General features: G+C 50.2%; 2 protein-coding genes and 1 long non-coding RNA gene across 3 annotated transcripts in view; 1 reads left to right on the top strand and 2 right to left on the bottom strand.

Annotated features, from left to right (window-relative positions):
• Positions 1-20,826, bottom strand: part of LOC308617132 — a 387,539-nt gene that overhangs the window by 51,808 nt on the left and 314,905 nt on the right. The gene's annotated exons all lie outside the window — the stretch shown is intronic.
• ADAMTS2 (ADAM metallopeptidase with thrombospondin type 1 motif 2) overlaps positions 1-20,826 on the top strand; it is a 232,722-nt gene that overhangs the window by 150,645 nt on the left and 61,251 nt on the right. Inside the window, exon 5 of the mRNA XM_081233868.1 lies at positions 10,201-10,284. Coding sequence (XP_081089994.1) covers positions 10,201-10,284 — 84 coding nt within the window. The remainder of the gene's footprint in view (positions 1-10,200; positions 10,285-20,826) is intronic.
• Positions 10,569-12,259, bottom strand: LOC308616777 (eukaryotic translation initiation factor 2 subunit 3-like). Its single transcript, XM_081233167.1, is given in 2 exon segments — positions 10,569-11,206; positions 11,209-12,259. Coding segments are annotated over 2 exon segments (1,317 nt in total). The 5' UTR covers positions 12,187-12,259; the 3' UTR covers positions 10,569-10,867.

Here is a 20,826-nt window from a genome sequence, read left to right as displayed (position 1 = left end):
TGCTATGTGCCAGACAACAGTTCTAGGTGCTGAGAATGTCGCGTTAGCAGGCCTGAGGCCCTGCCTGCATGAAGTCACATTCCAGTGGGGACGGGGGTGGACGGTAGATGCCCCCTCCTCCCAGGGATGGTGATGCAGGCAGAGAACGTTCTGATGGGGGGAGCCGAGGCCTGTCCTCACCTCTGCCTCGTCTTCCCTGAAGTGTGCAGCACTCTCCTGCCCCCTGGACTCCCCTACACCTCCCTCCCCACTCTGGGAGGCCCCCTGATAGCTGATGAGGGAAGCCTCAGAGCAGCCTGTCCTTGGCCTCCCTGGGGCAGCTGGCAGTTGTCAAAGCAGGAGTGAGAGTCCCCCGGAACGAGGAGGGCCGGGTAGTGTCACTCCTTGTCTTCTGCAAGCTCCAGCAAAGAGGTGACAACCGACACTTCCCGTCTGGCTGTCCCTCCCATCCAGGCTCCTCCTTGGCTGCCCCCTGTGCCGCAGGAATTGTAGCTGAGTGACACTTGAGTTCTCCTCCACTGCCCAGGGGGCCCTTTGTTGGCATGTCTCAGGGGGGTTAGGGGTTCACACAAAGACGCCAGAAATTTAATGTCAGATTCAGAGGGTCTGCCTACCTGGTTTTGCATGTTCAGCACCTGGCGAAGAGCCAGGCACAGAGTAGGTGTTGAGGAAATGTCTTGTGAATGAACGAATCAATGAGTAAATGAATTCTCATAGAGTGACTGTGGTCCCACCGACTCCCATAAAAAATAGGCTCTATCTGGGACTTCCCTGGTGGTCCAGTGTGTAAGACTCTGTGCTCCCAATGCAGGGGGCCCGGGTTCAGTCTCCGGTCAGGGAACTAGATCCCACATGCATGCTGCAACTAAGAGCCCACATGCTGCAACTAAAAGATCCCGCGTGCTGCAACTCAGACCCAATGCAGCCAAAATAATAAATAAATAAATGAATAAATATTTTTTAAAAAAATAGGCTTTATCTGTCCATGGAAAAGAAGTACCAGGAGCATAAGTGTTCTTGTCCTTTCTTCCTTGATGCTCAAGGCTGTTTGTCTCCAGCATCTATGGTGGAAGTTTGAATCACCAGGTCGTAGGAATGTACAGTTTTAATTTCAGCAGATTTGCTAAATTGCTCCCCAGAGCCTTTGCCCTGGTTCCCACGCATGCTCACGTGGGTGAATCTCCCAGTTTCTCTGAGCCTCTGTTCCCCAGTAGGTAAACGGGGGTAGTAATGCTCCCTGGCAGGGTGCAGGAGGTGAAAGGTCGTGCCGTGAGGAGGCACCTGGCACAGGTCTGGGAGGGTCAGAGCTGACCAACGAGGTGCAGCTGTTGTTCCTTCATCCACGACGTCTGCCATACCAGCCCAGCTCTTGTCCTCGAGAAGCTTGGCTCTCTTGGGGACACACTGGCTTGCCTTAGTGCAGCCGGAAGGACAAGGGCCTGGCTGGGGAGGTCAGAGCCGAGGTGAGCCTTGAGCTGATTGACCACAAGTTGGCACTTCCGAAGTGGACAAGGTGGGGAGGGTGCAATTCTGTGCAGACCTTCAGCGTGTCCTGGGAATGGGAGGCCTGGAGGGGGACAGGCATGGGGGTGCAGGGCAGGGTGGCCTCGGAGGGTAGAGCTGGCCAGAACGGGGGAGCTTGGATTGATCCTGAAGCTTTGGGAGCCAGTTGGGTTCTAGGCATTGAGGAAGCAACAGCTAAGGATGCAGAAGAGCCCCCAGCTCTCAGCGGGCACAGACAGGTCCAGCGGAGGGAGGTGGCAGTTAGCAGACTAACAAACAAATGAAGGGATTTGAGGCCGTGATGGTGCAGCGGGGGAACGGCCTGGAGGAGAGCAGCATCCAGGTGAGCCTAGCAAGCTCTGGGGGAATGTACACGGCAGAGTGAGTGGGGGCCAGCCAGGTGCGGGGGTGGGGCAGTCCTCCTGCCCCTCCCCAGCTGAGCCTAACAATGAGACGGGCCTTGTGGGCTCCTGTGGCCCTTCTGACCCTGAAGTGACCTGGGGCAGGTACTTGCATGTCCGAGAACTCAGCCCCTCTGCCTTTGATTCTGGGCTCCCTGTGTAGCAGGGTATGTTCATCCATCTTCTCAGCTGCCTATTTGTTCTCTTCTTCCACATTTCCGGGCGCCTGTTCCCAGCCTGGGCCCAGGTGGTTAACACACTGCCTTGCCCGGGGACAGAGACTGGCAAGACAGTGCAGCTACTCGAACAGAATCTTGTGGTGCGAGGGGCCATGTGCTGCACGCAGGACAGGAGTGTTTCCCACTGTGTTCCAAGGTGGCTCCTTACATTCTGGGGGTTAGGAATCGTGCTGAGTGATTTCACTCTGGAGGAGGGATATATTCACAGCAGACAGCTCTGGCAGTGAGCTGTGATGCTGCAAGGAGGGTTGCTCTGAAGCTTGCGAAGTTTGCTGGGAGGCTCACCTTTCCCGGTGAGCCCCTTGCCTTTGCCAAAGGCACAGGTGACAGTGTGAACGGTCAGGGTTTCCTTAGTCACTTCTGTGTCAGTGCCTGGTAGGCAGGATCCCTCCCTTCTTCCTCATCACGTGGGGGACCCTGGGGCCCTAGTGGCAGTGGGGAGAGGCTGGCCTGAGTCCTCGCCATTTTTACTGTCAGGTCTGGCCCCAGACTCTTTACCTGGACTGCTCAGGTATGCTGAGCCCCACCTGGTCCAGGTCTGGTGCCGTGATGACCCATCCAGTCTGAAGCCTCTGCCACCCCGACCAGCATAGGCAGGAGCTTCCGGAGCCCACACACACCTCTCAGGGGCTGGGGGTGTTCCAGGCCACTACTGAGGCCAGTTTACTCCCAGGAGCCCCTCCTGTTTCTCACCTCCTGCTAGAGCCACCGTGGGAGGGGACTCTGCTCTTGCAATGTGGTCTCATCTTAGGGTCCAAGTGGGGAGCAGGACCCGTAGCTCTCAGGATCTGTGTTTGACCCTAAAGGTGTGTGAGGGGCCGCAGCAGGGGTGGGGGGCCATAACCCTGGGTCTGACTTCCTGCCTCTCCTCAGCCTCCTCCCCTAACCTACATCAACCAGGGCAGGTGCTTCTCCCCTGTTCCCCTCCCCAGGGACCTCCCAGGTGCCATGGCCCCCCTCCCCATGGTGGCATTTTCCCTCTTTCTTTCCTTGGGTCACATGGTGATAGGGAAGCGGAAGAATATGAATTATAGGAGGGACGAAAAATCATTGTTTTTTCAAATGACATGCTGGTGCCCAGTTGCTCACATCACAGGGGTGGGGTCGTGCTCACAGGCTCTGAGACAGGGATGGCGTGGGGGGCCGGGGAGGATGCCGTGAGGTGTCACCACCAGGGGCCTCCCTGAAGTGCTTCCCCTGGAGGAGGCTCCAAGCCAGGCCCTCAGGGCTCTGGTCAGGGAGGGCTGAGGAGCTCATGGGTGACATCCCAGGACTCTCCAGGGCCAGGGCCGCTGCCAGCAAGAATCAAGATCCCTGCCTTCTCTCTTCTCCTTCCTGTCAGTGCCCTCCAAACTGGCTTGGGCGGGACGATGGGCTCTAGCCTTTGGCCTCAGATGAGTCATTCTGTGTCCTGTGGCCTCAGCAGGGTCTGTCCTTCCCTGTTCTGCGGCATTATCCCTTTCTGATGAGTTCTCGGGTGGTGAGTGGGAAGTTTAGGCCCCAAGTGGTGGTGTGGCTGTTGGTTACCCTGTGGTGGAGCTGGCAGGGAGAACCCCAGGTCTGGGGCTCTCCAGAGCCCAAGCCCCCAGCATGGGCTCTGGAAAACAGCCTGGCTGTGCACTGCAGTCCAGGCAGGCCTTTCCTGGTGGCCCTGAGGAGAGCCCAGGTGGGCCCAGAGAAAGGACTCGGGGTATTTGACCTTCTGTCATTTGATGACAGCTCTACTGAGTCTGTGCTGTGTGCCTGGGATTTTGCTGGATACTTTAAATATAGTGTTGAGGTCGGTCCTCGATACAGCCTGAGGGGCTAGAACTAGCATTGCCTCCATTTCACAGATGAGGAAACTGAGGCTCAAACAGGCAAAGTACCAAACCCAAGTCACAGGGTAAGATGGTGGCCGAGCCCACCCTGGAACACATGGCCGAGCCCACCCTGGAACCCATGCAACCTGATGAAGTGACGAAGTATGGGCAGCTTCTTGGAAGTAATCAGCACCAACATGGGCAGTTGTTTAAGGCAGCTTTGTTCCTTCATTTGCACAGTAAACATTTGTTGAGCCTCCACCTAGATTCTGGGCATCAACCTACTTGCCTGGGAGTGGAGGAGCCCATCCCCACCCTGGGGACCTGCAGAGATGTCCCCAGGCCCAGGAGAGTGTGACCTCACGCAGGATTGGGGACTGAACAGTTTCACCTTCGTGCGAGGAGTCACAGTGGGGGTCCTGGGGGCTGAAAAAGGGGGTCCACCTGCCTCCCATTTCTGTGCACAGTATGACCTTAGTAACTCCTGTCCTGCCCATTTGCATTTCATGGCAGTTTGATATTTTGAGCAGAGGCCAGAGTCGTGTTTGTTCTTGCTTTGCCTACGAAGCATTTGCTGAGAAATGAGTGGTAAAGAAGATCTGCAAAGGGAATGTTTATTCTCACAATGAGACTGGGCTTTTGCAGTCCCGTTTATGTGTCATGAGATGCACACGAATGAAAATACTCGCTGGAAGCCCGCAGACTTTCTGCCCTAGGTTCTACAGCACTTTCTTCACTTCCACCTCCGCCGTGGCGGTCCAAGCCTTCTCCTGGGGGGCTCAGAGAGACCAGCCTTCTTCCCAGTTATGTCAAGGGTTCCTGGAGAAGCCACAAAGCAAAACGGGCCACGTGCCTACCTCCTGAGGCCTCACGACAGACTCCTCCAGGCCTGGCTTCTCCCCCCAGGGTGCTCGGGCTCCTTCTTAGTTGCCAAAGCTTGGCTCAAGGGAAGAGGTGGTAACTTTCCGGAAAGTTGGACGTAAGGGTTGAGAACCCAAACAGCCTTTCTGCCCCTGCCTGCCTCAGTAGGAGCCCCAAGACCTGGACCAGCCCCCTCTGTCCTGACCGGTCCCTCCACCCTGGCAGGGGAGAGAGTCACCTCTTCCCAGCAGCCTCAGGGCACCGGCCAGGGCTCACTGGCCGCCCAGGGCAGAGCTCTGCCCCAAAGAAAGCAAACGCTCACATCATCCTGCAGAGCCTGTGTCCCTCCTTGTTGTCTATTCCAGAACAGAAACCTGGCTGCATCTTTGCATAAGCAAAAGGCGCATGACGGTGTATTTCCCCAAACAAGAGAGCTCTTGGCCTCTCTCTGCACAGAGAAGGGCTGCGGCTTTGAACCTTTTCCCCAAGGTTTAAAGATTCCAGGATCAATTTCTCAGACAGGGCTCAAGGACACTGTCCCTGCTTCCCCTCCTCCTGCGGTCTGGGCAGAGGTGAGCACACAGGCCTCAGGAGGGCAGGTGGGGGTGGGGAGGCACCTGGGCACTTAGCTGGGTCTTTGATCATTACAGGGCATCGTGCACCCTGCTGCTGACACACATTTTGCCCATTTCCTCTTGTTGCACGTTTACCAATGTTATTCACTCATTCACCCATTCAGAACTCTTTACTGAGCACCTACTGTGTGCTTGACACTGCTAGGGACACAGCGGTGACTGAGGAGGAGGGGTGCCTCCACATCAAGTGCATAGTCCAGTCTGGGAACAACTACTTTAAGGGCTCACTTTGAACAGGGGACAGTCGTGCTGGGGGAGGAGGAGGAGAAACCAGAGGGCACTGCAAGTGCAAAGGCCCTGAGGTAGGGATGGGCTCCCTGCGTAAGGAGCTCACAGGTTAGTGACTGGACCATGGTGAGCAAGGTGAGGGCAACCTGAGAAGAGGGAGCAGGGCTTTGATTTTATCCCAGTTGCAGTGGGAAGGCCCTGTGGTGGCGGTAGGAGGAGGGTACCAAGGTGGTAACTGCCCTCCTCCTTTGAAATACATCGATTGCTCTTTGTTTTTTCAAATGCTCTTGTAGTTCAAGAATTCAGAGGCTGGAGAGGGAACTCCAGGTAGGAGCCATCGCACAAGCAGCAGGAGAGGGCAGCTGGCTTCCAAGAAGGCAGAGCTGTCAGGAGTGAGGGCTCCTGGAGGAAAGTAGCTGAAGTGGAGCTCAGAGAAGCCAGCCAGGGCCAGCTTAGAGAGGGCCCCAAGCGCCAGGCTGAGGGCTGAGGCCTGTTCCTGAAGGCACCGGGGAGCCATTGAGGGTTTCAGGCAGAGGAAGCAGGAGGTCAGACCTTTTCTGAGTGGCGACCATCGTGAAGAATGATGCGTGGGGCGGGGGGGACACGAGGTGGGAAGGTGCTGCTTCCTTGTCTGCCTGTGGAGGAGATGGAATGGGAGTCAGGGGAGGGGCGGGGAGTCGGGAGGGAGATGTTTGGAAGCTGCCTTCTGTCTTTGTGGCTCTTTGTGCCATGTCTGTTAGCTCTCTGCTTGGCGGAAATGTTGTAGCTGTGTCCCTATTATGGAGGCAAGTGTTTTACTGGGCATCTTACTTATTCCCGGGGGTCTCTACACCACAGCGGGCCCTGCTGGCTTCTGGCCTCACCGGCAGCATCCTGTGGAGAGTGGGATGCAGCTGGCCTCAGGGGGCTATGGCAATTTCACAGCCCCCTGAAAAGTTGGCGTGGCCCTGGCGGGGCAGGGCAGGGCAAGGCCCAGTCCTCAGCAGAGCCAGCCTCCTCCATGGCCCACAAGCCCTGCATTCTGCCCTTCCTGTTTCTGATGAGTCGCAACGTGTGGTTTGGGAGGCAGACACCAGAGGGGAACCCGTTTGCAGGTGGGGGGATTCTGCCACACCACCGTAATGAGCAAGAAGATGTCCCAGGCCACCTGGTCACCGTGGGGGTCCCACCTGCTTGGGAGGGGGCTGCGGAGGGCCGGGCCTCAGGTGAGGCCACCGGGAGGGCTTGTGAGTGGGAATCCAGGTTGGGGACCACCCAGAAGGTCCAGCAGCTGCCAAGAGGTGCCTGTGCTGTAGGGTGAGGCTGGGGCACACCCAGCTCGAAGCCTTTCCTCCCTAAGAGGAGCAAACTGTGTGCAGCTGTGTCCCTGTGTGGACGGGCAGAGGCTTCCTAGGAGAAAACAGTGAAAGGTGCACCACAGTGGAAGGCTACCTGGGAGGGCAGGGCTGGCCTCCTTGCTGGCTATCTGCTGGGTGTGCTCCAGACGTGCCTTTTCTAGCTCCTCAGTAGTCCCGGAGGCCCAGTTGGTCTCTGAGGCCAGAGTCAGGGTGCCCAGCCCAACTGACAGGAGCTGGTGGCTGATGGGCAGCTCAGAAGACAGAGCTTCCCCAGCTGGGCCCTCGCTCAGCAGCCTGACACCCCCTGGCTCTGACTGCCTGGCCCTCACCCCCAGCAGGAGGTGGGCCTCTGCCTCGCAGAGTCCAGCGCCTGGTGGTAGGGATCCTAGGGTTCTGGCGCCCTCCTGTCTCTCGAATCAGGAGTCAGGGTCAGACCTGCCCAGCATCCAAGAAGGACACAAGACCCCTTACCCGAGATGAGAGTGGCTGCCATCGGCCCCAGTGGTGGGACCAGGAGAACAGGAGGATCCTGGGCCCCGACGGGCAGGGTCTGGGCCAGGACCTGAGAAGAAGCCCTGCATCTCCTTCCTCCCTTGGGGACCAGCCTCAGCTTCCTCATCTCTCAGGAGGGGCTGACACCACTCCTTCTGGCCTCAAAGGGCTGTTGGGAGCATAAAATGAGCTAATTCTTTGAACTCAGCCCTGAATTCCTTCCAAATAACAATCTATCCTGCCACTGTCCCTGGATGCCCTAGGCAGAGCTGGGAGCCGGACTCCATTTCAGCTCTCTGAAGCCACCCCTCCTTGACAAGAACCTGTCCCCTCCCAGGTCCCAGAGAGCAGGCTCAAGCTCTCTCTGTTTGCATCTTTTTCCCAAACATCGGGACTGTTTTTACCCTCTCTGCCCCGCCCCGGCCCCCAACTCGAAGCATGACCTGGGAGTCAGAGTTGAAGGGAGTAAAGTGAACCTGGCCATTCACTCCCGTCTCTCTCCCCTCTCTCCTCTCCTGCCCACCCTCCCCCAACCCAACCCCAGATGAAGCAGGACCTCCCTGTGTCACTGCCTTCTTCCTTTCTACACCACAACTTTCAGTCAAACTCCAAATTGGCGCGGCTCTGCTTGTGAGAGATGAAGCGATACTGTGGAGACAAAAAAATCCTCTCTCTTAAGAAAAAGTAGTTTTTAGGGCTATTGTCTCACTGTGGACCAAAAAGTCTAGTTTGACCCTCAAAAGTGGGCAAGGACCTCCGTGTTTAGGAGTGTGCACCCGGTCACCGTGACCTCATGGGAGGCTACGGGGCGATATGACTTAGCAGCAGTGACTAATACAGTTTTCCTGTTTTCACCAACATCATTCCATCATGCATGTGCGGAAGTCTAGTCCTCACAAAGCTTTGTGACATGGGGACTGTCATTCTTGTTGTACGGAAGCGAAGGCCCGGCGGGGGTGAGTTGGCAGAGCCTCCCAGGGCTCCACCTTGCCAGCTGCAGGTGTCACCTTGTCTGGCAGGTGGCTCTCAGTGCCAGCGTCCACCCTCTCCAGACTCATGCACCGAGTCACAGTGACCATCCCGTAGGGCTATCAGTCGTCCCTTCCCTGCAGGAAAGCCAGGTCGGGGCAGAGAAACAAATTATAATTGGAAGGTAGATTTGTGGGCAGGAGGCTTTCGGCAGGGGCCACACTTAGGGCTGGCTGGTGGCCTCCCTGGACCCCGCCGTGCACATTAGCTCTGCCTTCAACACACAGCCGTCTCAACACACAGCAACGGTGACAGTAGCCACCAGGCCCCTTGTCTAGCATGGCCCCATGTGCCTGCCTGTCCCATCCATCACGAAGTGATTTTCCTTGCTAACTCTCAGATTTCCCAAAGGGTTTTCCTACTGTTTATAGGTAGCAATTACCGTTGCTCAGATAGAGATTCTAAAAGCTGGGATTCAGGGGGAGTATGGCATTGGCCTGAGATGACAGAGCGGGCTCTGGAAGGCATGCTTGGCGGGCTCTGCCCTCACAAAGGGTAGGTCAGCAGCCTCTGGGCTCGGTCTGCGTACAGGGAGGGGTTGCATGGCCAGTTCGTGCCTCTCCACTGAGTGATGGTATGAGTGGATCAGTTCTTTTGACGAGTGTGTCCTGAGTATCTGCTGTGTGCTGCTGCGTCCTGGGTGCTGGAGACATGCAGGGAAAATACAGGTGGCCATGCAACTCACAGTCCCCTTGGGGACATAGAGAGCTCAGGAAGCAATGGACCCTGGTGCTCGCTGGGAAGCAGATCAGACCTGGGGGCCCTTCCAGGAGGAAGCGGCCACGAGGCTGGGCCTCCAGAAGAGTAGGGTTTTGTCAGGAAGCGAACGAATGAAGTGGATGGCAATGAGGCGGCTGTTCCAGGTAAGATCCTGAGAGCGTGTGAGTGTGGGAAGGAAGGCTTTGTCGGCCCTGAGCCCAGGGTTAACCTGACCAGTGTTTCCAGAAAGTCACGCTGGCTGTGCTGTAGGGAAGGGAGGGTTCCTCACCTTTCTTGTGCAGTGGACCCCTTTGACATCTGGTGAGGCCCCTGGGCACCTGCACCAATAATGTTTGTAACTGTAAAAAATTAAATACATGATAATAAAAGAGTGAAGAAATACAAATGAAGCCAATAGTATGAGCCGCACTTATCAAAACAGAGCACAGAAAGCACCTTTGTGATATAGCAATATCTGTTCCTAATGAACACATTAAAAATTAGATCTGGTGGTGTGTCTAAAATGACCCCCCTTTCCAAGTTGTGATGAGTGTAGACAACATTTTACAACCACCAGCAGCAACTGAGGAGTAATTTCTGCCGGTGACAGCCCCGGCATTGCCCCTGCCACTGGGGTTTGTGGCCTGTGTTCACCCTTGAAGGAAAGGCCATGTTGCATTTACAGTGGTCGGTGTCCCCATCCCAGTGTAGGCTCCAGGTGGAGAATCCCTGAGTTGGTGGGAGGGGCTGCTGAGGAGGGAGTGGCAATATCCTGGCAGGGGTTAGAGGGAAAGGAAGGGATGGATTCAGACTTGATGGTGATGCCTGGGTATAAAGTGTGGCAAAGAGGAAGGAGTGGGGCTGGGTCCCAGGGTTCTGGCCTGAGGCCTAGCTGGGTGGTGATGCCATTTGCAAAGCCCGAGCTGGTCCTTGGGCCTGTGGTTTCTGCTGACACATCCCTGATTGTCTTTCAGGTCAATGAAATTTATCATGATGAGTCCTTGGGGGCCCACATCAATGTCGTCCTGGTGCGGATAATCCTGCTGAGCTACGGGAAGGTGAGTGGGCACTGCAGGCTGGTGCCTTCCAGACACAACAGAGCCCCCGCCTCTGTGGGATGAATGGGGCCCTCCAGTGAGGTGCAGGCCTCCTATAAAAGACTTGGTGTTGGCCAAAACCACCCTGCCTCTCCCTGGCTGCCCTGTGGTTCCTACAAGAAACAAGGAGCTTGTGAGCCACGCCTACTCTCCTTTCAGCCTCACCCCTTTTAAAATTCAGGTGTTTTTTTTTAAGAAGAAAAATTTTATTTCAAACAGGTTCAGTGGTGTGTGCGCTACAGCAAAGGCTGGTTGTAGCAGTTTCCTTTCAAACCTGTGCTGATGTATAAATTAGACATTTTGCGGGAATGATTAATTTCTGGTAAAAAGTATATTCAATCCAACATTATGCCAATTTTTACATTTATTGTAGACCCTATTTTAGTACTAGAGGTTAAATTTTCATCACCAAAAAATGAGAATAACCTTACAGCTACTCCTAAGGTAATGAGCTATGCAATTAATTTCTCACTATTGCTTTGAAAATATACCCCTAGGTGGTTAAGAGAAATTCCAGCTCCATCCAAATCTATTATGTAATTCTTCAGTCATCATCTACTGTTGGCTTGATTGTCACTCCTCTTCTTATTTGACCCCAACCAATTAAACGCCAGTGTTTCTCAACTCTTTGGCTAAGGGCAATTTTTTCTCCTACTTCTGTGCTCACAGGATTAGTCAAAATGATTTTGCCCAAATCAGCCTTGACCACACTAACTCTTCCTCCTGTCGACAGGGATCCTGTGTTCACCATAAGCACTTCATTCTTAGACAGCTTTTGCACTTTGGCTGCTTTCTTGTCTCCTTCAGTGCGTACACCTAGAAGCCGTCTAAGCAGGAAATAGGAAATTTCCAATTCTGTGAGGATTTCAGGTAAAGCTCCAACTGTGCCATTCTGTCAGCCCGGCACAAAGTGGGGTCAATTTTTCTTCCAACTCCAATAAGACCCCCTGGAGCAGCATATTGAAGACCATTATGCTCTGCGAAAAGTGATACAGTTTTGGAAAAGATGGGTTTACACATGAGTTGCCCTTCACTATCTTTGGAAACAATACCAGGTCTGACTTCTATCTCCTGGCCCACCTTTAAGGCTCCTTTTAGAATACTTCCACCAGCTACACCCCCCTTAAGGTCATCAACCTCACAGCCAGGTTTGCTGACATCAAAGGATCTAATAACAATAAGTCGAGGTTCTGAAGTAAAGTCTCTTGGGGGTACTGGAATTGTCTTTACTAGGTACTTGCAGACAACTTCAATATTGTATTTTAGCTGAGTAGAAATTGGAATAACAGGGGCTCCTTCTGCTACTGTACCTTGTACAAATGCAAGGATCTGTTCATACTGTTCTTTAGCCTGGCTTTCTTTTACCAAATCAATTTTATTCTGTAGAATCAAAATACGCTTCAGTTTCATGATTTCAATAGCAGCCAGGTGTTCAGTAGTCTGAGGCTGAGGACAAGACTCGTTACCAGCTATCAACAGAAGAGCTGCATCCATCACTGCGGCACCGTTCAGCCTAGTAGCCATCAAAATATCGTGGCCAGGGCAGTCAACAAAGGAAACACGTCTGACTAATTTGAAGTCCCCTTTGGTCCCTGGAATGTCTGTAGGAAACTCATCAGGTGTACTACTTCCACAGGATCTATAACATTCTGGCCGAGGACAACTTGGGTCTTCAGGTTTATATATCTTAGCATTAGCATAGCCAAGTTTGATTGTAATATTTCTTTCTAGTTCATTTTTGAACCTGATAGTGTGAACTCCGGAAATAGCTCTTAAAACCCTAGATTTCCCATGAGCTACATGACCAATTGTACCTATATTTGTTGTGCACTGTCTGCTGATAACTTCATGTGAAAGTGTCATCAACTTGGTAACATCCAAAGTGTTGAGATCTTGCCGAAAAAGGTGCGGCTGCCCTAAAGTCACACCAGCCTCGTGACCCCCACCCCCCCACCCCGCCCCGCTATCTTGCCTGGAGGCTAAAATTTAGGTTTTGTTATTATTCAAGTTTGGTGAGACCAACAGATCAGGAGGTGACTGCCATGTTTTTTGGGGTTTTTTTTGCAGTACGTGGGCCTCTCACTGTTGTGGCCTCTCCCGTTGCGGAGCGCAGGCTCCGGACGCACAGGCTCAGCGGCCATGGCTCACGGGCCCAGCCACTCTGCGGCATGTGGGATCTTCCCTGACCGGGGCACGAACCCGTGTCCCCTGCATCGGCAGGTGGACTCTCAACCACTGCGCCACCAGGGAAGCCCACCTGCCATGGTTTTTTTACCCACAGTTTCTGGCCATGCAGGGCCGCACGGGGAAGGAGAGGGAAACTGTGGGGGAGCACCTATATTGTGGTTTCCTCAGGAAGGACCAGGTGAGACGGAGTAAGCAGGCTTAGGATTGGCCAGTGTGAATAATTTTCAGCAGGCTCTGGAGCATTGGGGCTGCCCCTAGTTGTCTGGTACCTGGCCCTAGTGATTTGCACAGGGGATAGTGGGCTGGAGTGTGAGAGCCCAATGAAGGAGGTGGCTGGGGGTGTGGACTCTGAATTGGTTGGTTTGCATTTGAAGAGCATATGATCCAGAATGAGTTGTTTACTGTCTCTAGGAATTGGCTGACCCTGGGAGGAGCAGTTCCTCCCAGGTCAGCAAGGCCCTGGATGTCAAAGCGTCAGAAACAACCCGTGTCCTCCTCTTCTCTTGCCACGTAGCTGCTGTTCTAACTGAGCAGTCTTGCCCTTCTTATTTCCCTTTGCTGTCAAACGTGGAACCGTCTTTCCTAGCAGCATGCACGGGTCTATGCACCAGGATTAGAAAGCCCCCAGGCACAAAGACCTGAGATGGAAAAATAAGGGGGTGCCTGAAAGGAGAGCTGGTGAGGAAGGAAGGAGCCCCATGGTGCCGTCCAGTGTAGACTCAGCAAGTGCCTGTGCCAGGCAGCTTGGGAACGCTTTACACGAAATTATCTCACTTCGTCCAAGGACAGATGGGGAGGTGGAGCTATGAGGATCCCACTTCACAGATAAGGACACTGAGGTTTAAGGCAGTTCAGTGGCATGAGTAGCCAGTGGTATTTGGCTCCTTAGGAGTCCAGCTTCTCACCCTGGCAGCCAAATTCTGGAGTCCTTGGTCTGACCCCATGCGGTATGAAGAAAGTCAAGTCATAATAAGATGAGGCACATCAGGCATCGTAAGTTATGCAAAGGGTTAACTCCTTTACTCAAATGGAGAGAATCTCAGTCTCACAAAGTAAAATCGAACGGCACACAGTGTACAAGCCCTGCAGTACAGAAATGACAATGAAGGACCTTATGGCTGGTCAAATTCCAGGAACAGTGGACCTTGAGCCCACTCTTCCCACCCTGGGAAGTGTGACACTCTCAAGTGATGGAAGCGACCACAGTGAGGAGAGCAGTCGTGGTCCTTCGTGCCCCACATGGAGAACATAAAATACACCAAAGCGGACCGTCAGATCAAGGGAGAAAGTTGCAAAAACCTTACTGCAGGGGTCTTTCATACCCTTTTCAAGACCTTTAACAGATCACATTTTAAAAGGCATAGGAGTTTCCCCTACCTCCAGTATCCTTGTTACTTAAAAAAAAAAAAAAAAAGCCTTCTCAGTTCAAGCCTTCTTTAATAAGTTATGCAGTCATTTATAGCCAATAACAAATTTTCATGATTTTTAAGAGACAATATCCCTGCATTGATATCTTCTATCTAGAGCTGCACTGTCCAGTCCAGCAGGCACTAGACACATGTGGCTACTGAGCACTTGAAATGTACTTAGTCCAAACTGAGATGTTCTATAAGTATAAAGCATATGCCTGGTTTCAAAGACTTAGTACAAAAAAAACAAAAACAAAAAAAGGAGAGATGTAAAATACTTTCTTAATAATTTGATATTAATGAAATAATGTTTTGGATATATTGGAGTAAATAAAATATTTTATTAAGTTAAAAAAAGGCATAGGAGTTTCAAATAATATAATGGATAAAGTTAAATTAGTAGTTATATCATTTTTTCCCCTTGCCCTATGGAAAAATGTGCCTTCTTTTAGAGGAATCATAGAACACTTAAAAATTACAGAAGTACTTTAGGTCATAAAGAAAATTTTATTTTTATTTTAAATTTTTATTTATTTATTTACTTATTTTTTTGCGGTACGCGGGCCTCTCACTGTCGTGGCCTCTCCCGTTGCAGAGCACAGGCTCTGGACGTGCAGGCTCAGTGGCCATGGCTCACGGGCCCAGCCGCTCCATGGCATGTGGGATCTTCCTGGACCGGGTCATGAACCCGTGTCCCCTGCATCAGCAGGTGGACTCTCAACCACTGCGCCACCAGAGAAGCCCTTAGTGAATTTTATACAGCAAAAATACTGTGAGCTATTCTCTGACTCGGTGCTCTAAAACTAGGTGGAGGGAAGGGATATATAAAAAGAATAAATCCAGTCTCTTTGAAAAAAAAAAACTCCTAGGAAGAATATATTAGACCCTCAGTTGCAAACTATTAGGAAAACTAATGAAAACAAGAATACTACAGATACAGTACACACCTGTGGGTTGTGGCCAAAGCTCTATTCATAGGCAGGTGCTTTCCAAGATCACACAGAGCGAATGAAAACAAGTTAACCCTGTATTCAGCTCGGTAAGTTAGAACAGATGTTAACAACCACCCAAAACCAAAAACCTAAAGAAAGTAAAAATAAGGAAATAGTTCAGAAAAAAGCAGAAATTAATACATTAGAAAATAGAAAGAAACAATAGGATCAGTCGAGAGGAGAGCCTTGGAAAAAGCAAATCTCTGGCATATTCATTCTAGAAGAAAAGAGAGGAAGCATAAACTAAAAGAAAGAGTGCGTATAATGCAACCCACAGTGGGATGCTTATCCCAGCTGAAGGGAAAGCTTTGGAGGAGGTTGCTGCCCTAGGCAGCTGTTGGGAGATCTCCACCTGGGCCTTCTCCCCGTCCCTCGACTCTGACACCCAGTGGTGGTCAATGGAGGATGAATGTGCACACCTTCTTCTGCAGGTAAGCAGGCAGGTTTGTGGCACAGCGGTGCACTCTGGGCACGCAGACACAGTACACAGCCAGGGAAGGCTGGGGTGGCCCAGGCCCAGTGATACAATTCCAGCCTCCGTCCTTGGAATGTCCCATGGGACTTTGCCCATCCCCACTGGAGCAGCCATCAACATGTTCGCCATCCCTTCCCCTCCTGAGGCCGGGTCCTACCAGTCCCTCCATTCCTGGCCTGAGACCCCCTTAACATCCTCCAGGGTCTGAGGAATTTTCAGGTGTGTAGTGTGAGGGATGGGCATGATTATATCCAGCCCCCTTCCCCCTTTCTACCTCTGGAGAGGGGCCATGGGAAACTTCACGTTGTGGGGTAGGAAGGAGAGGAGAGCCACCAAGTGGTCTGGGCCCTAAAAAGAAAAATTGGAGAATTGTGCACGGTTAATTGCTTACCAGCACTGGCAAAGCTTTGGCTCTTATTTCGCCTAAAAACTGTCTGGTTCCTTCTCCCAGTGTCGATTACTCAATGGAACAAAGCCTTGTTTATTTTAACTACTTCCTGGCAGGCTCTGTGCTAAATTGCGGGCAACCCCCCCCCGCCAAAGCTGTTTCTTCTTGTTCTTCTTTCCTTAAGTGTCACAGGCAAGTAGAAACCTGGTAGAAACCAGGTAGAAAACCTGCAGGTGAGATTTTGAGAATCTCCGTCAGGGACCTGGAAATCCTGGGGAACAAGGATTTCCTGGGGAAATGGGAATATTTCAAAGCTGACTCCAAAAAATGTAGAGAATACCACAACAAGCCTCATAACCATGGTGGGAACTCAAATTCTTCTCTGTTTTCAAAGTTATCTTAAAATTACCTCTAAATAGAGAGTCAGATAATCTATTTTTGCCAGTCTGTTCTTATTCATTTGCAAGGAATTATTAAGCAAAGATAATGCAATACCACATAAACTGTTTCAGAATATATGTATATATGTTCTGAAATCCACCCAATTTATCTTTATAGCCAACATGATTCCTACACACAAAGCTGCCAAAGGTAGCATATCTAAGACAAAGTACAGACCTGTTTCACTTCTAAAAATAGGTGTAAAAATTCCTGAGGCTTTAAGCATTTAATTCAATAATGCATAAAGAGAAACTCTCACCATGATAAAATAGGGTTTATTCTAGGAATGTGATGATTGTTTAATATTAGAAAGTCTGTTCATATAATTCATCACATCCATTTGCCTAATGACAAAGCTTGTCATCTAACAAATACTTTTTAAAAAAATATTTATTTATTTATTTGGTTGTGCTGGGTCTTAGCACAGGGTCATGCGCGGCATGTGGGATCTTTAGTTGGGCATGCGGGATCTTCAGTTGGGCATGCGGGATCTTCAGTTATGGCATGCAGGATCTTTAGTTATGGCATGCGGCATCTTTAGTTGAGGCATGTGGGATCTAGTTCCCCAACCAGGGATCAAACCCGGGCCTCCTGCATTTGGAGTGCAGAGTCTTAGCCACTGGACCATTAGGGAAGTCCCTAACAAATACTTTTTGAGGGTTTTTTTTTGTGCCAAGCGCTGTGCCGTGTCACTGATGTGGTCCCTGACCTCAGGGGCTGCTCTAGAGCAGAGGTGCAGGCAAGGAAACAGTTACAACTGAGGGCTCAGGGGCTTGGTCGGGGCAAGGGGGGCAGGCAATCTTATTTAGAAGTTAGGGCAAGCGACGGGAGGCAGTGACTTTTTAGCCATGGGGAGGGAGTGAAAGGGGGAAGAACCAGCACAGGGAGCGGTGGCTTAGGAGAGGGTGAGTGGCATCAAAGGGGGGACCTTAATGAGCTGTCCTGGGACCGTGGCCACAGGGTGAAGAAAGGAGAGAAGATGAAAGAGAACTTTAGGAGGCCAAACCAGGGGCAGATGGGTGCTACACGGGTGAATGTGGAGGGACACTGAGTCCGTGCCTTGGGCAACCTGGTAGATGATAATGCCGACCCCTGAGCTGGAGAGCATGGAGCCAGGGGGAAGTGGCATGTGGGGGAGAAAGGCGGTGAGCTCAGGGGAGATGTGCTGAGTTTGAGGTGCTTTGTGCCACCCCAGTGGGGATAGCCAGGGAGATGCTGGCATGGGGAACTGGAGCCTGGAGAGAAGAGATGAGCGTCCTTTGCAAAGGCATGGATGGGGGTGCACGGAGAAGCACACCGAGTCGGGGGCACCTGAGAAAGAGCCTCAGGGGGCTCTGCTGAAGGCACCAGCAGGGTAAGGAGTGTGATCAGCTCCATAGGAACTGAGAGGGTATCTCATGGTTTTTAAAAGATCTGTGAAACTAGTAACAGATGGTAACATGACAACCCAAATTTTATTTAAAGGTAGAAAAAGAAGCACATTGTCCCTAAAAGTGTTCTGCATAGCTAATTCTCAGGATGCTCATAGATGTTTTCACAGGAGAACAGAGGGGTTCCGTAGTCAAATGAGTCTGGGAAATGCTTATAAAACAAAGTGAAACAGGTATTCCTGACAGCAAAATTTCTCAGAGACTTTACTATGAAAATGTGCAGGGTGAATCTCTAGGAGATGGATCAGTATGCATGGTTTCTCCAAACTATTTCTCAGCAGAACACTTTTCCTCATGGAATCAACATTCTACAGAATTTGCTTTGGGACATGCTGCTCTTATGAAACAGTTACAGTAAAATTGGCAACAAGAAAGCGACACATAACTTTGTTACTGAGGTTTTGGAATTCTGGACAATGTCGTATGACATGAAACCAGTATCAGAGGAGAACAGATAAAATTATAATTGTTTGCTAATAATTATGTGCCTGGAAAACCTAAAAGAATCCATCAGAAAACCATGGAGTTTAGTGACATGGCCAAATATAAGATAATTACACAAACCCCAATAATTTCTGTGTGAACCCACAATGCCCCGGTAGTAAAGATAATAGGGAAAGAAAAGTTCCCTTAACGATAGTAACCAAAAATATAAAATACCTGGAAGAGTCCCAACAAGACAGCTATAAGACCTACGTATAGGAAGAAAATTGCACATTGTTAATGATGGGAAAAAAATAAAAATAAGTGAAGAGACATATGCTGTTCCTTATGGGAACACTGGGTATAGTAGTGATGTTGACTTTTCCCAGATTAACAATTGGAAACTTGATGAAATGATTCTAAGGTTCATCTAGAAGCATAAACAGTGAAGAATGGCTGGGAAAACCTTGAAAGCCAAGCAAGTAAAAAGGATTTACTTCAAACATCTTGTAAAGCAAAAATAATTAAAATATACTATATTTGCATAAGCATTAACAGATCAACTGAATAAAATATATAGCTCTGAAAATACCTCTCATATAAATAACATGCAATAAATATAAATGGAATGGTTATAAAGTGTTATAAATAAATCTATGATAAATATAAATTTCATATATAGCAAATTAAATATATCAGATGATAAACATAGGCCAATAAAATTCAACTAGTTAAACCATAGAAATCAAGAAGAAAATATTCATTGTCAAGGACTTCCTAAGCATAAATACAGTAGAAGGGATTGTAAAGAGGAGGATAGATATATTTGAATACTTAAAATATAAAATCATCAAAAAAACACAAACAAAGGGCAAACCACAATCAGGAAAAGCATTTGCAATATGGAAAAGATATCCTAATATATGAAGAGCCCTAGGAAAAATAGAATTGACAATGGACATAAGCAATTAACTGAAGAAAAAATACAAATGGCAAAAAAAGAGAAAACACCGAACTTTACTATTAATCAAAGAAATAAAACAGTTTACCATTTTAAAAGCATCAGCTAGCTGTGTTAAGATTAAGACGAGAGATTTACTGCTGGCTTGGGTGAATGCAGCAGTACACTCCTCTGGTACGAGTATAAATGTGTACACATTTCTGGAAGGAAATGTGACAGTTTGTCATTTCCCTTAAAAATGTTCTTCATGTTTGCCCCCAGTCATTCGTTTCTATGATTCTATTCCAAAGCAGTTAACAGAGCTGTGGATGAAGTTTTAGGAACAAGACAAAAGCCATGGCCTTATTTCTAAGTGTAAACAACTGGAAGCAATCTAAATTGTCTGCCAATAGGGGTCTAGTTAAATAAATTACAGTATGTCTATGTGGTAGATTATTAGACTGCCAATAAATCCCGTTTTCAAAGCATGTTTAAGGGCTTGGGGAAATGGTTACAGCATTAAGTCAAGTCTGTTTGCTTTTTGGAAAAAAGGATATAAGCTTACAGTAGTAGGATCTCAATTTTGTTTACAAATATATACACAGAAGGGACTGAAGGGATACATCAAACGTGAATAGTACTTATCTCTGGGTAGTAGGTGATGGATTTTTATTTTCTTCTTTGTACTTTACTGAATTTTCTTAATTTATCATGATAAGGATGTTTCTTTTATAATCGAAATAGTGCATTTTTAATTATGGAAAATTTGTTTATATTTTTTAAAAAATCATTTAAAAATGGTAGAGTCCAAGTAATTCTGTTTAATTGAATGCTAGTCCCTGGGGAAGGGTCTCCAATGGCATGCCACAGGGCTCTGTCACGTCCAGCATTTTATTTCTGATTTCAAGGCGGACGTAGAAAGGACTTCATGCTTTTGCTTTTGGCACCTCTTCTCTGTGGGGCCTTGGAGGCACTTGGAGAGGGATCTGTGTTCTTCTGCCTGGGAACTCTGTCACCTGAGTGTCTATGGAAGCTTTGGGCGAGCCATCTTAGCCAGAGGGAGGATGCAGGCTGCCACAAGTCCGTGGCCTTACCTACAGGTGAGGCTGTATTACCCGGGGGTTGCAGGCACCTCCCTCATGGCCATGACCAGTCTGGTTCTTTATGTTCCACCTCGTAGGGAGGGGTTCTACTTTGCATGAGCCATGTTGGTACCCTCTGAGTCCCCCATAGGCAGAGTGAGGGTAAGGGGAGCGGGCATGGACCCCATTGTGAGGCTATAGCCTACTCTTCCTGGGGACAGTATGGGGAGGAGGGCAGGCCATGGGGCTGCCTGGAGCCCGTGGCCAACAAGACGGGTGGCCACAGCCCACTTGGGCAAGTGGAGCAGCTTCAACGAGACCAGGACCAATACAGTGAGAAGTGAGGGGGCACAGGGGGACCAACGCTCCCCTCGCCTCCATGACTTCCCGCTGGGAAGGAGTTTGGGAATCCATGATGGTGAGACGACAGGAAGGGAGAATGTGGAGCTGGATGTGTGCTTTCAGAACCGAGTCCAGGTTGCACCCACCGCACCCCAGCAGAGCTCGGCAGACCAGCCTTAGACTTCTGCTGATGACCTCAGAAGTGTCAAGATACAAGAGGTACCAGGATGTGGAGTTAGAACCCCACATCCATCCCCAGCCCCCGAAGCCTGGCCGGGAAGGACAACATGCTGCCACCCCTCTGCTGGCCCCCAGCCCCTGACGGCAGCGGGGCTGACCAGTCTCCTGTAGCAAAGCCCACCCCACACTCTGCCCACCTTCTCCCACCTCCCCA

This window comes from Mesoplodon bidens (assembly GCF_964165515.1).
Source record: "Mesoplodon bidens genome assembly, chromosome: 4".
In the NCBI taxonomy this organism is placed as follows: Eukaryota; Metazoa; Chordata; class Mammalia; order Artiodactyla; family Ziphiidae; genus Mesoplodon; species Mesoplodon bidens.
This window is presented reverse-complemented; position numbering and strand designations above follow the sequence as displayed.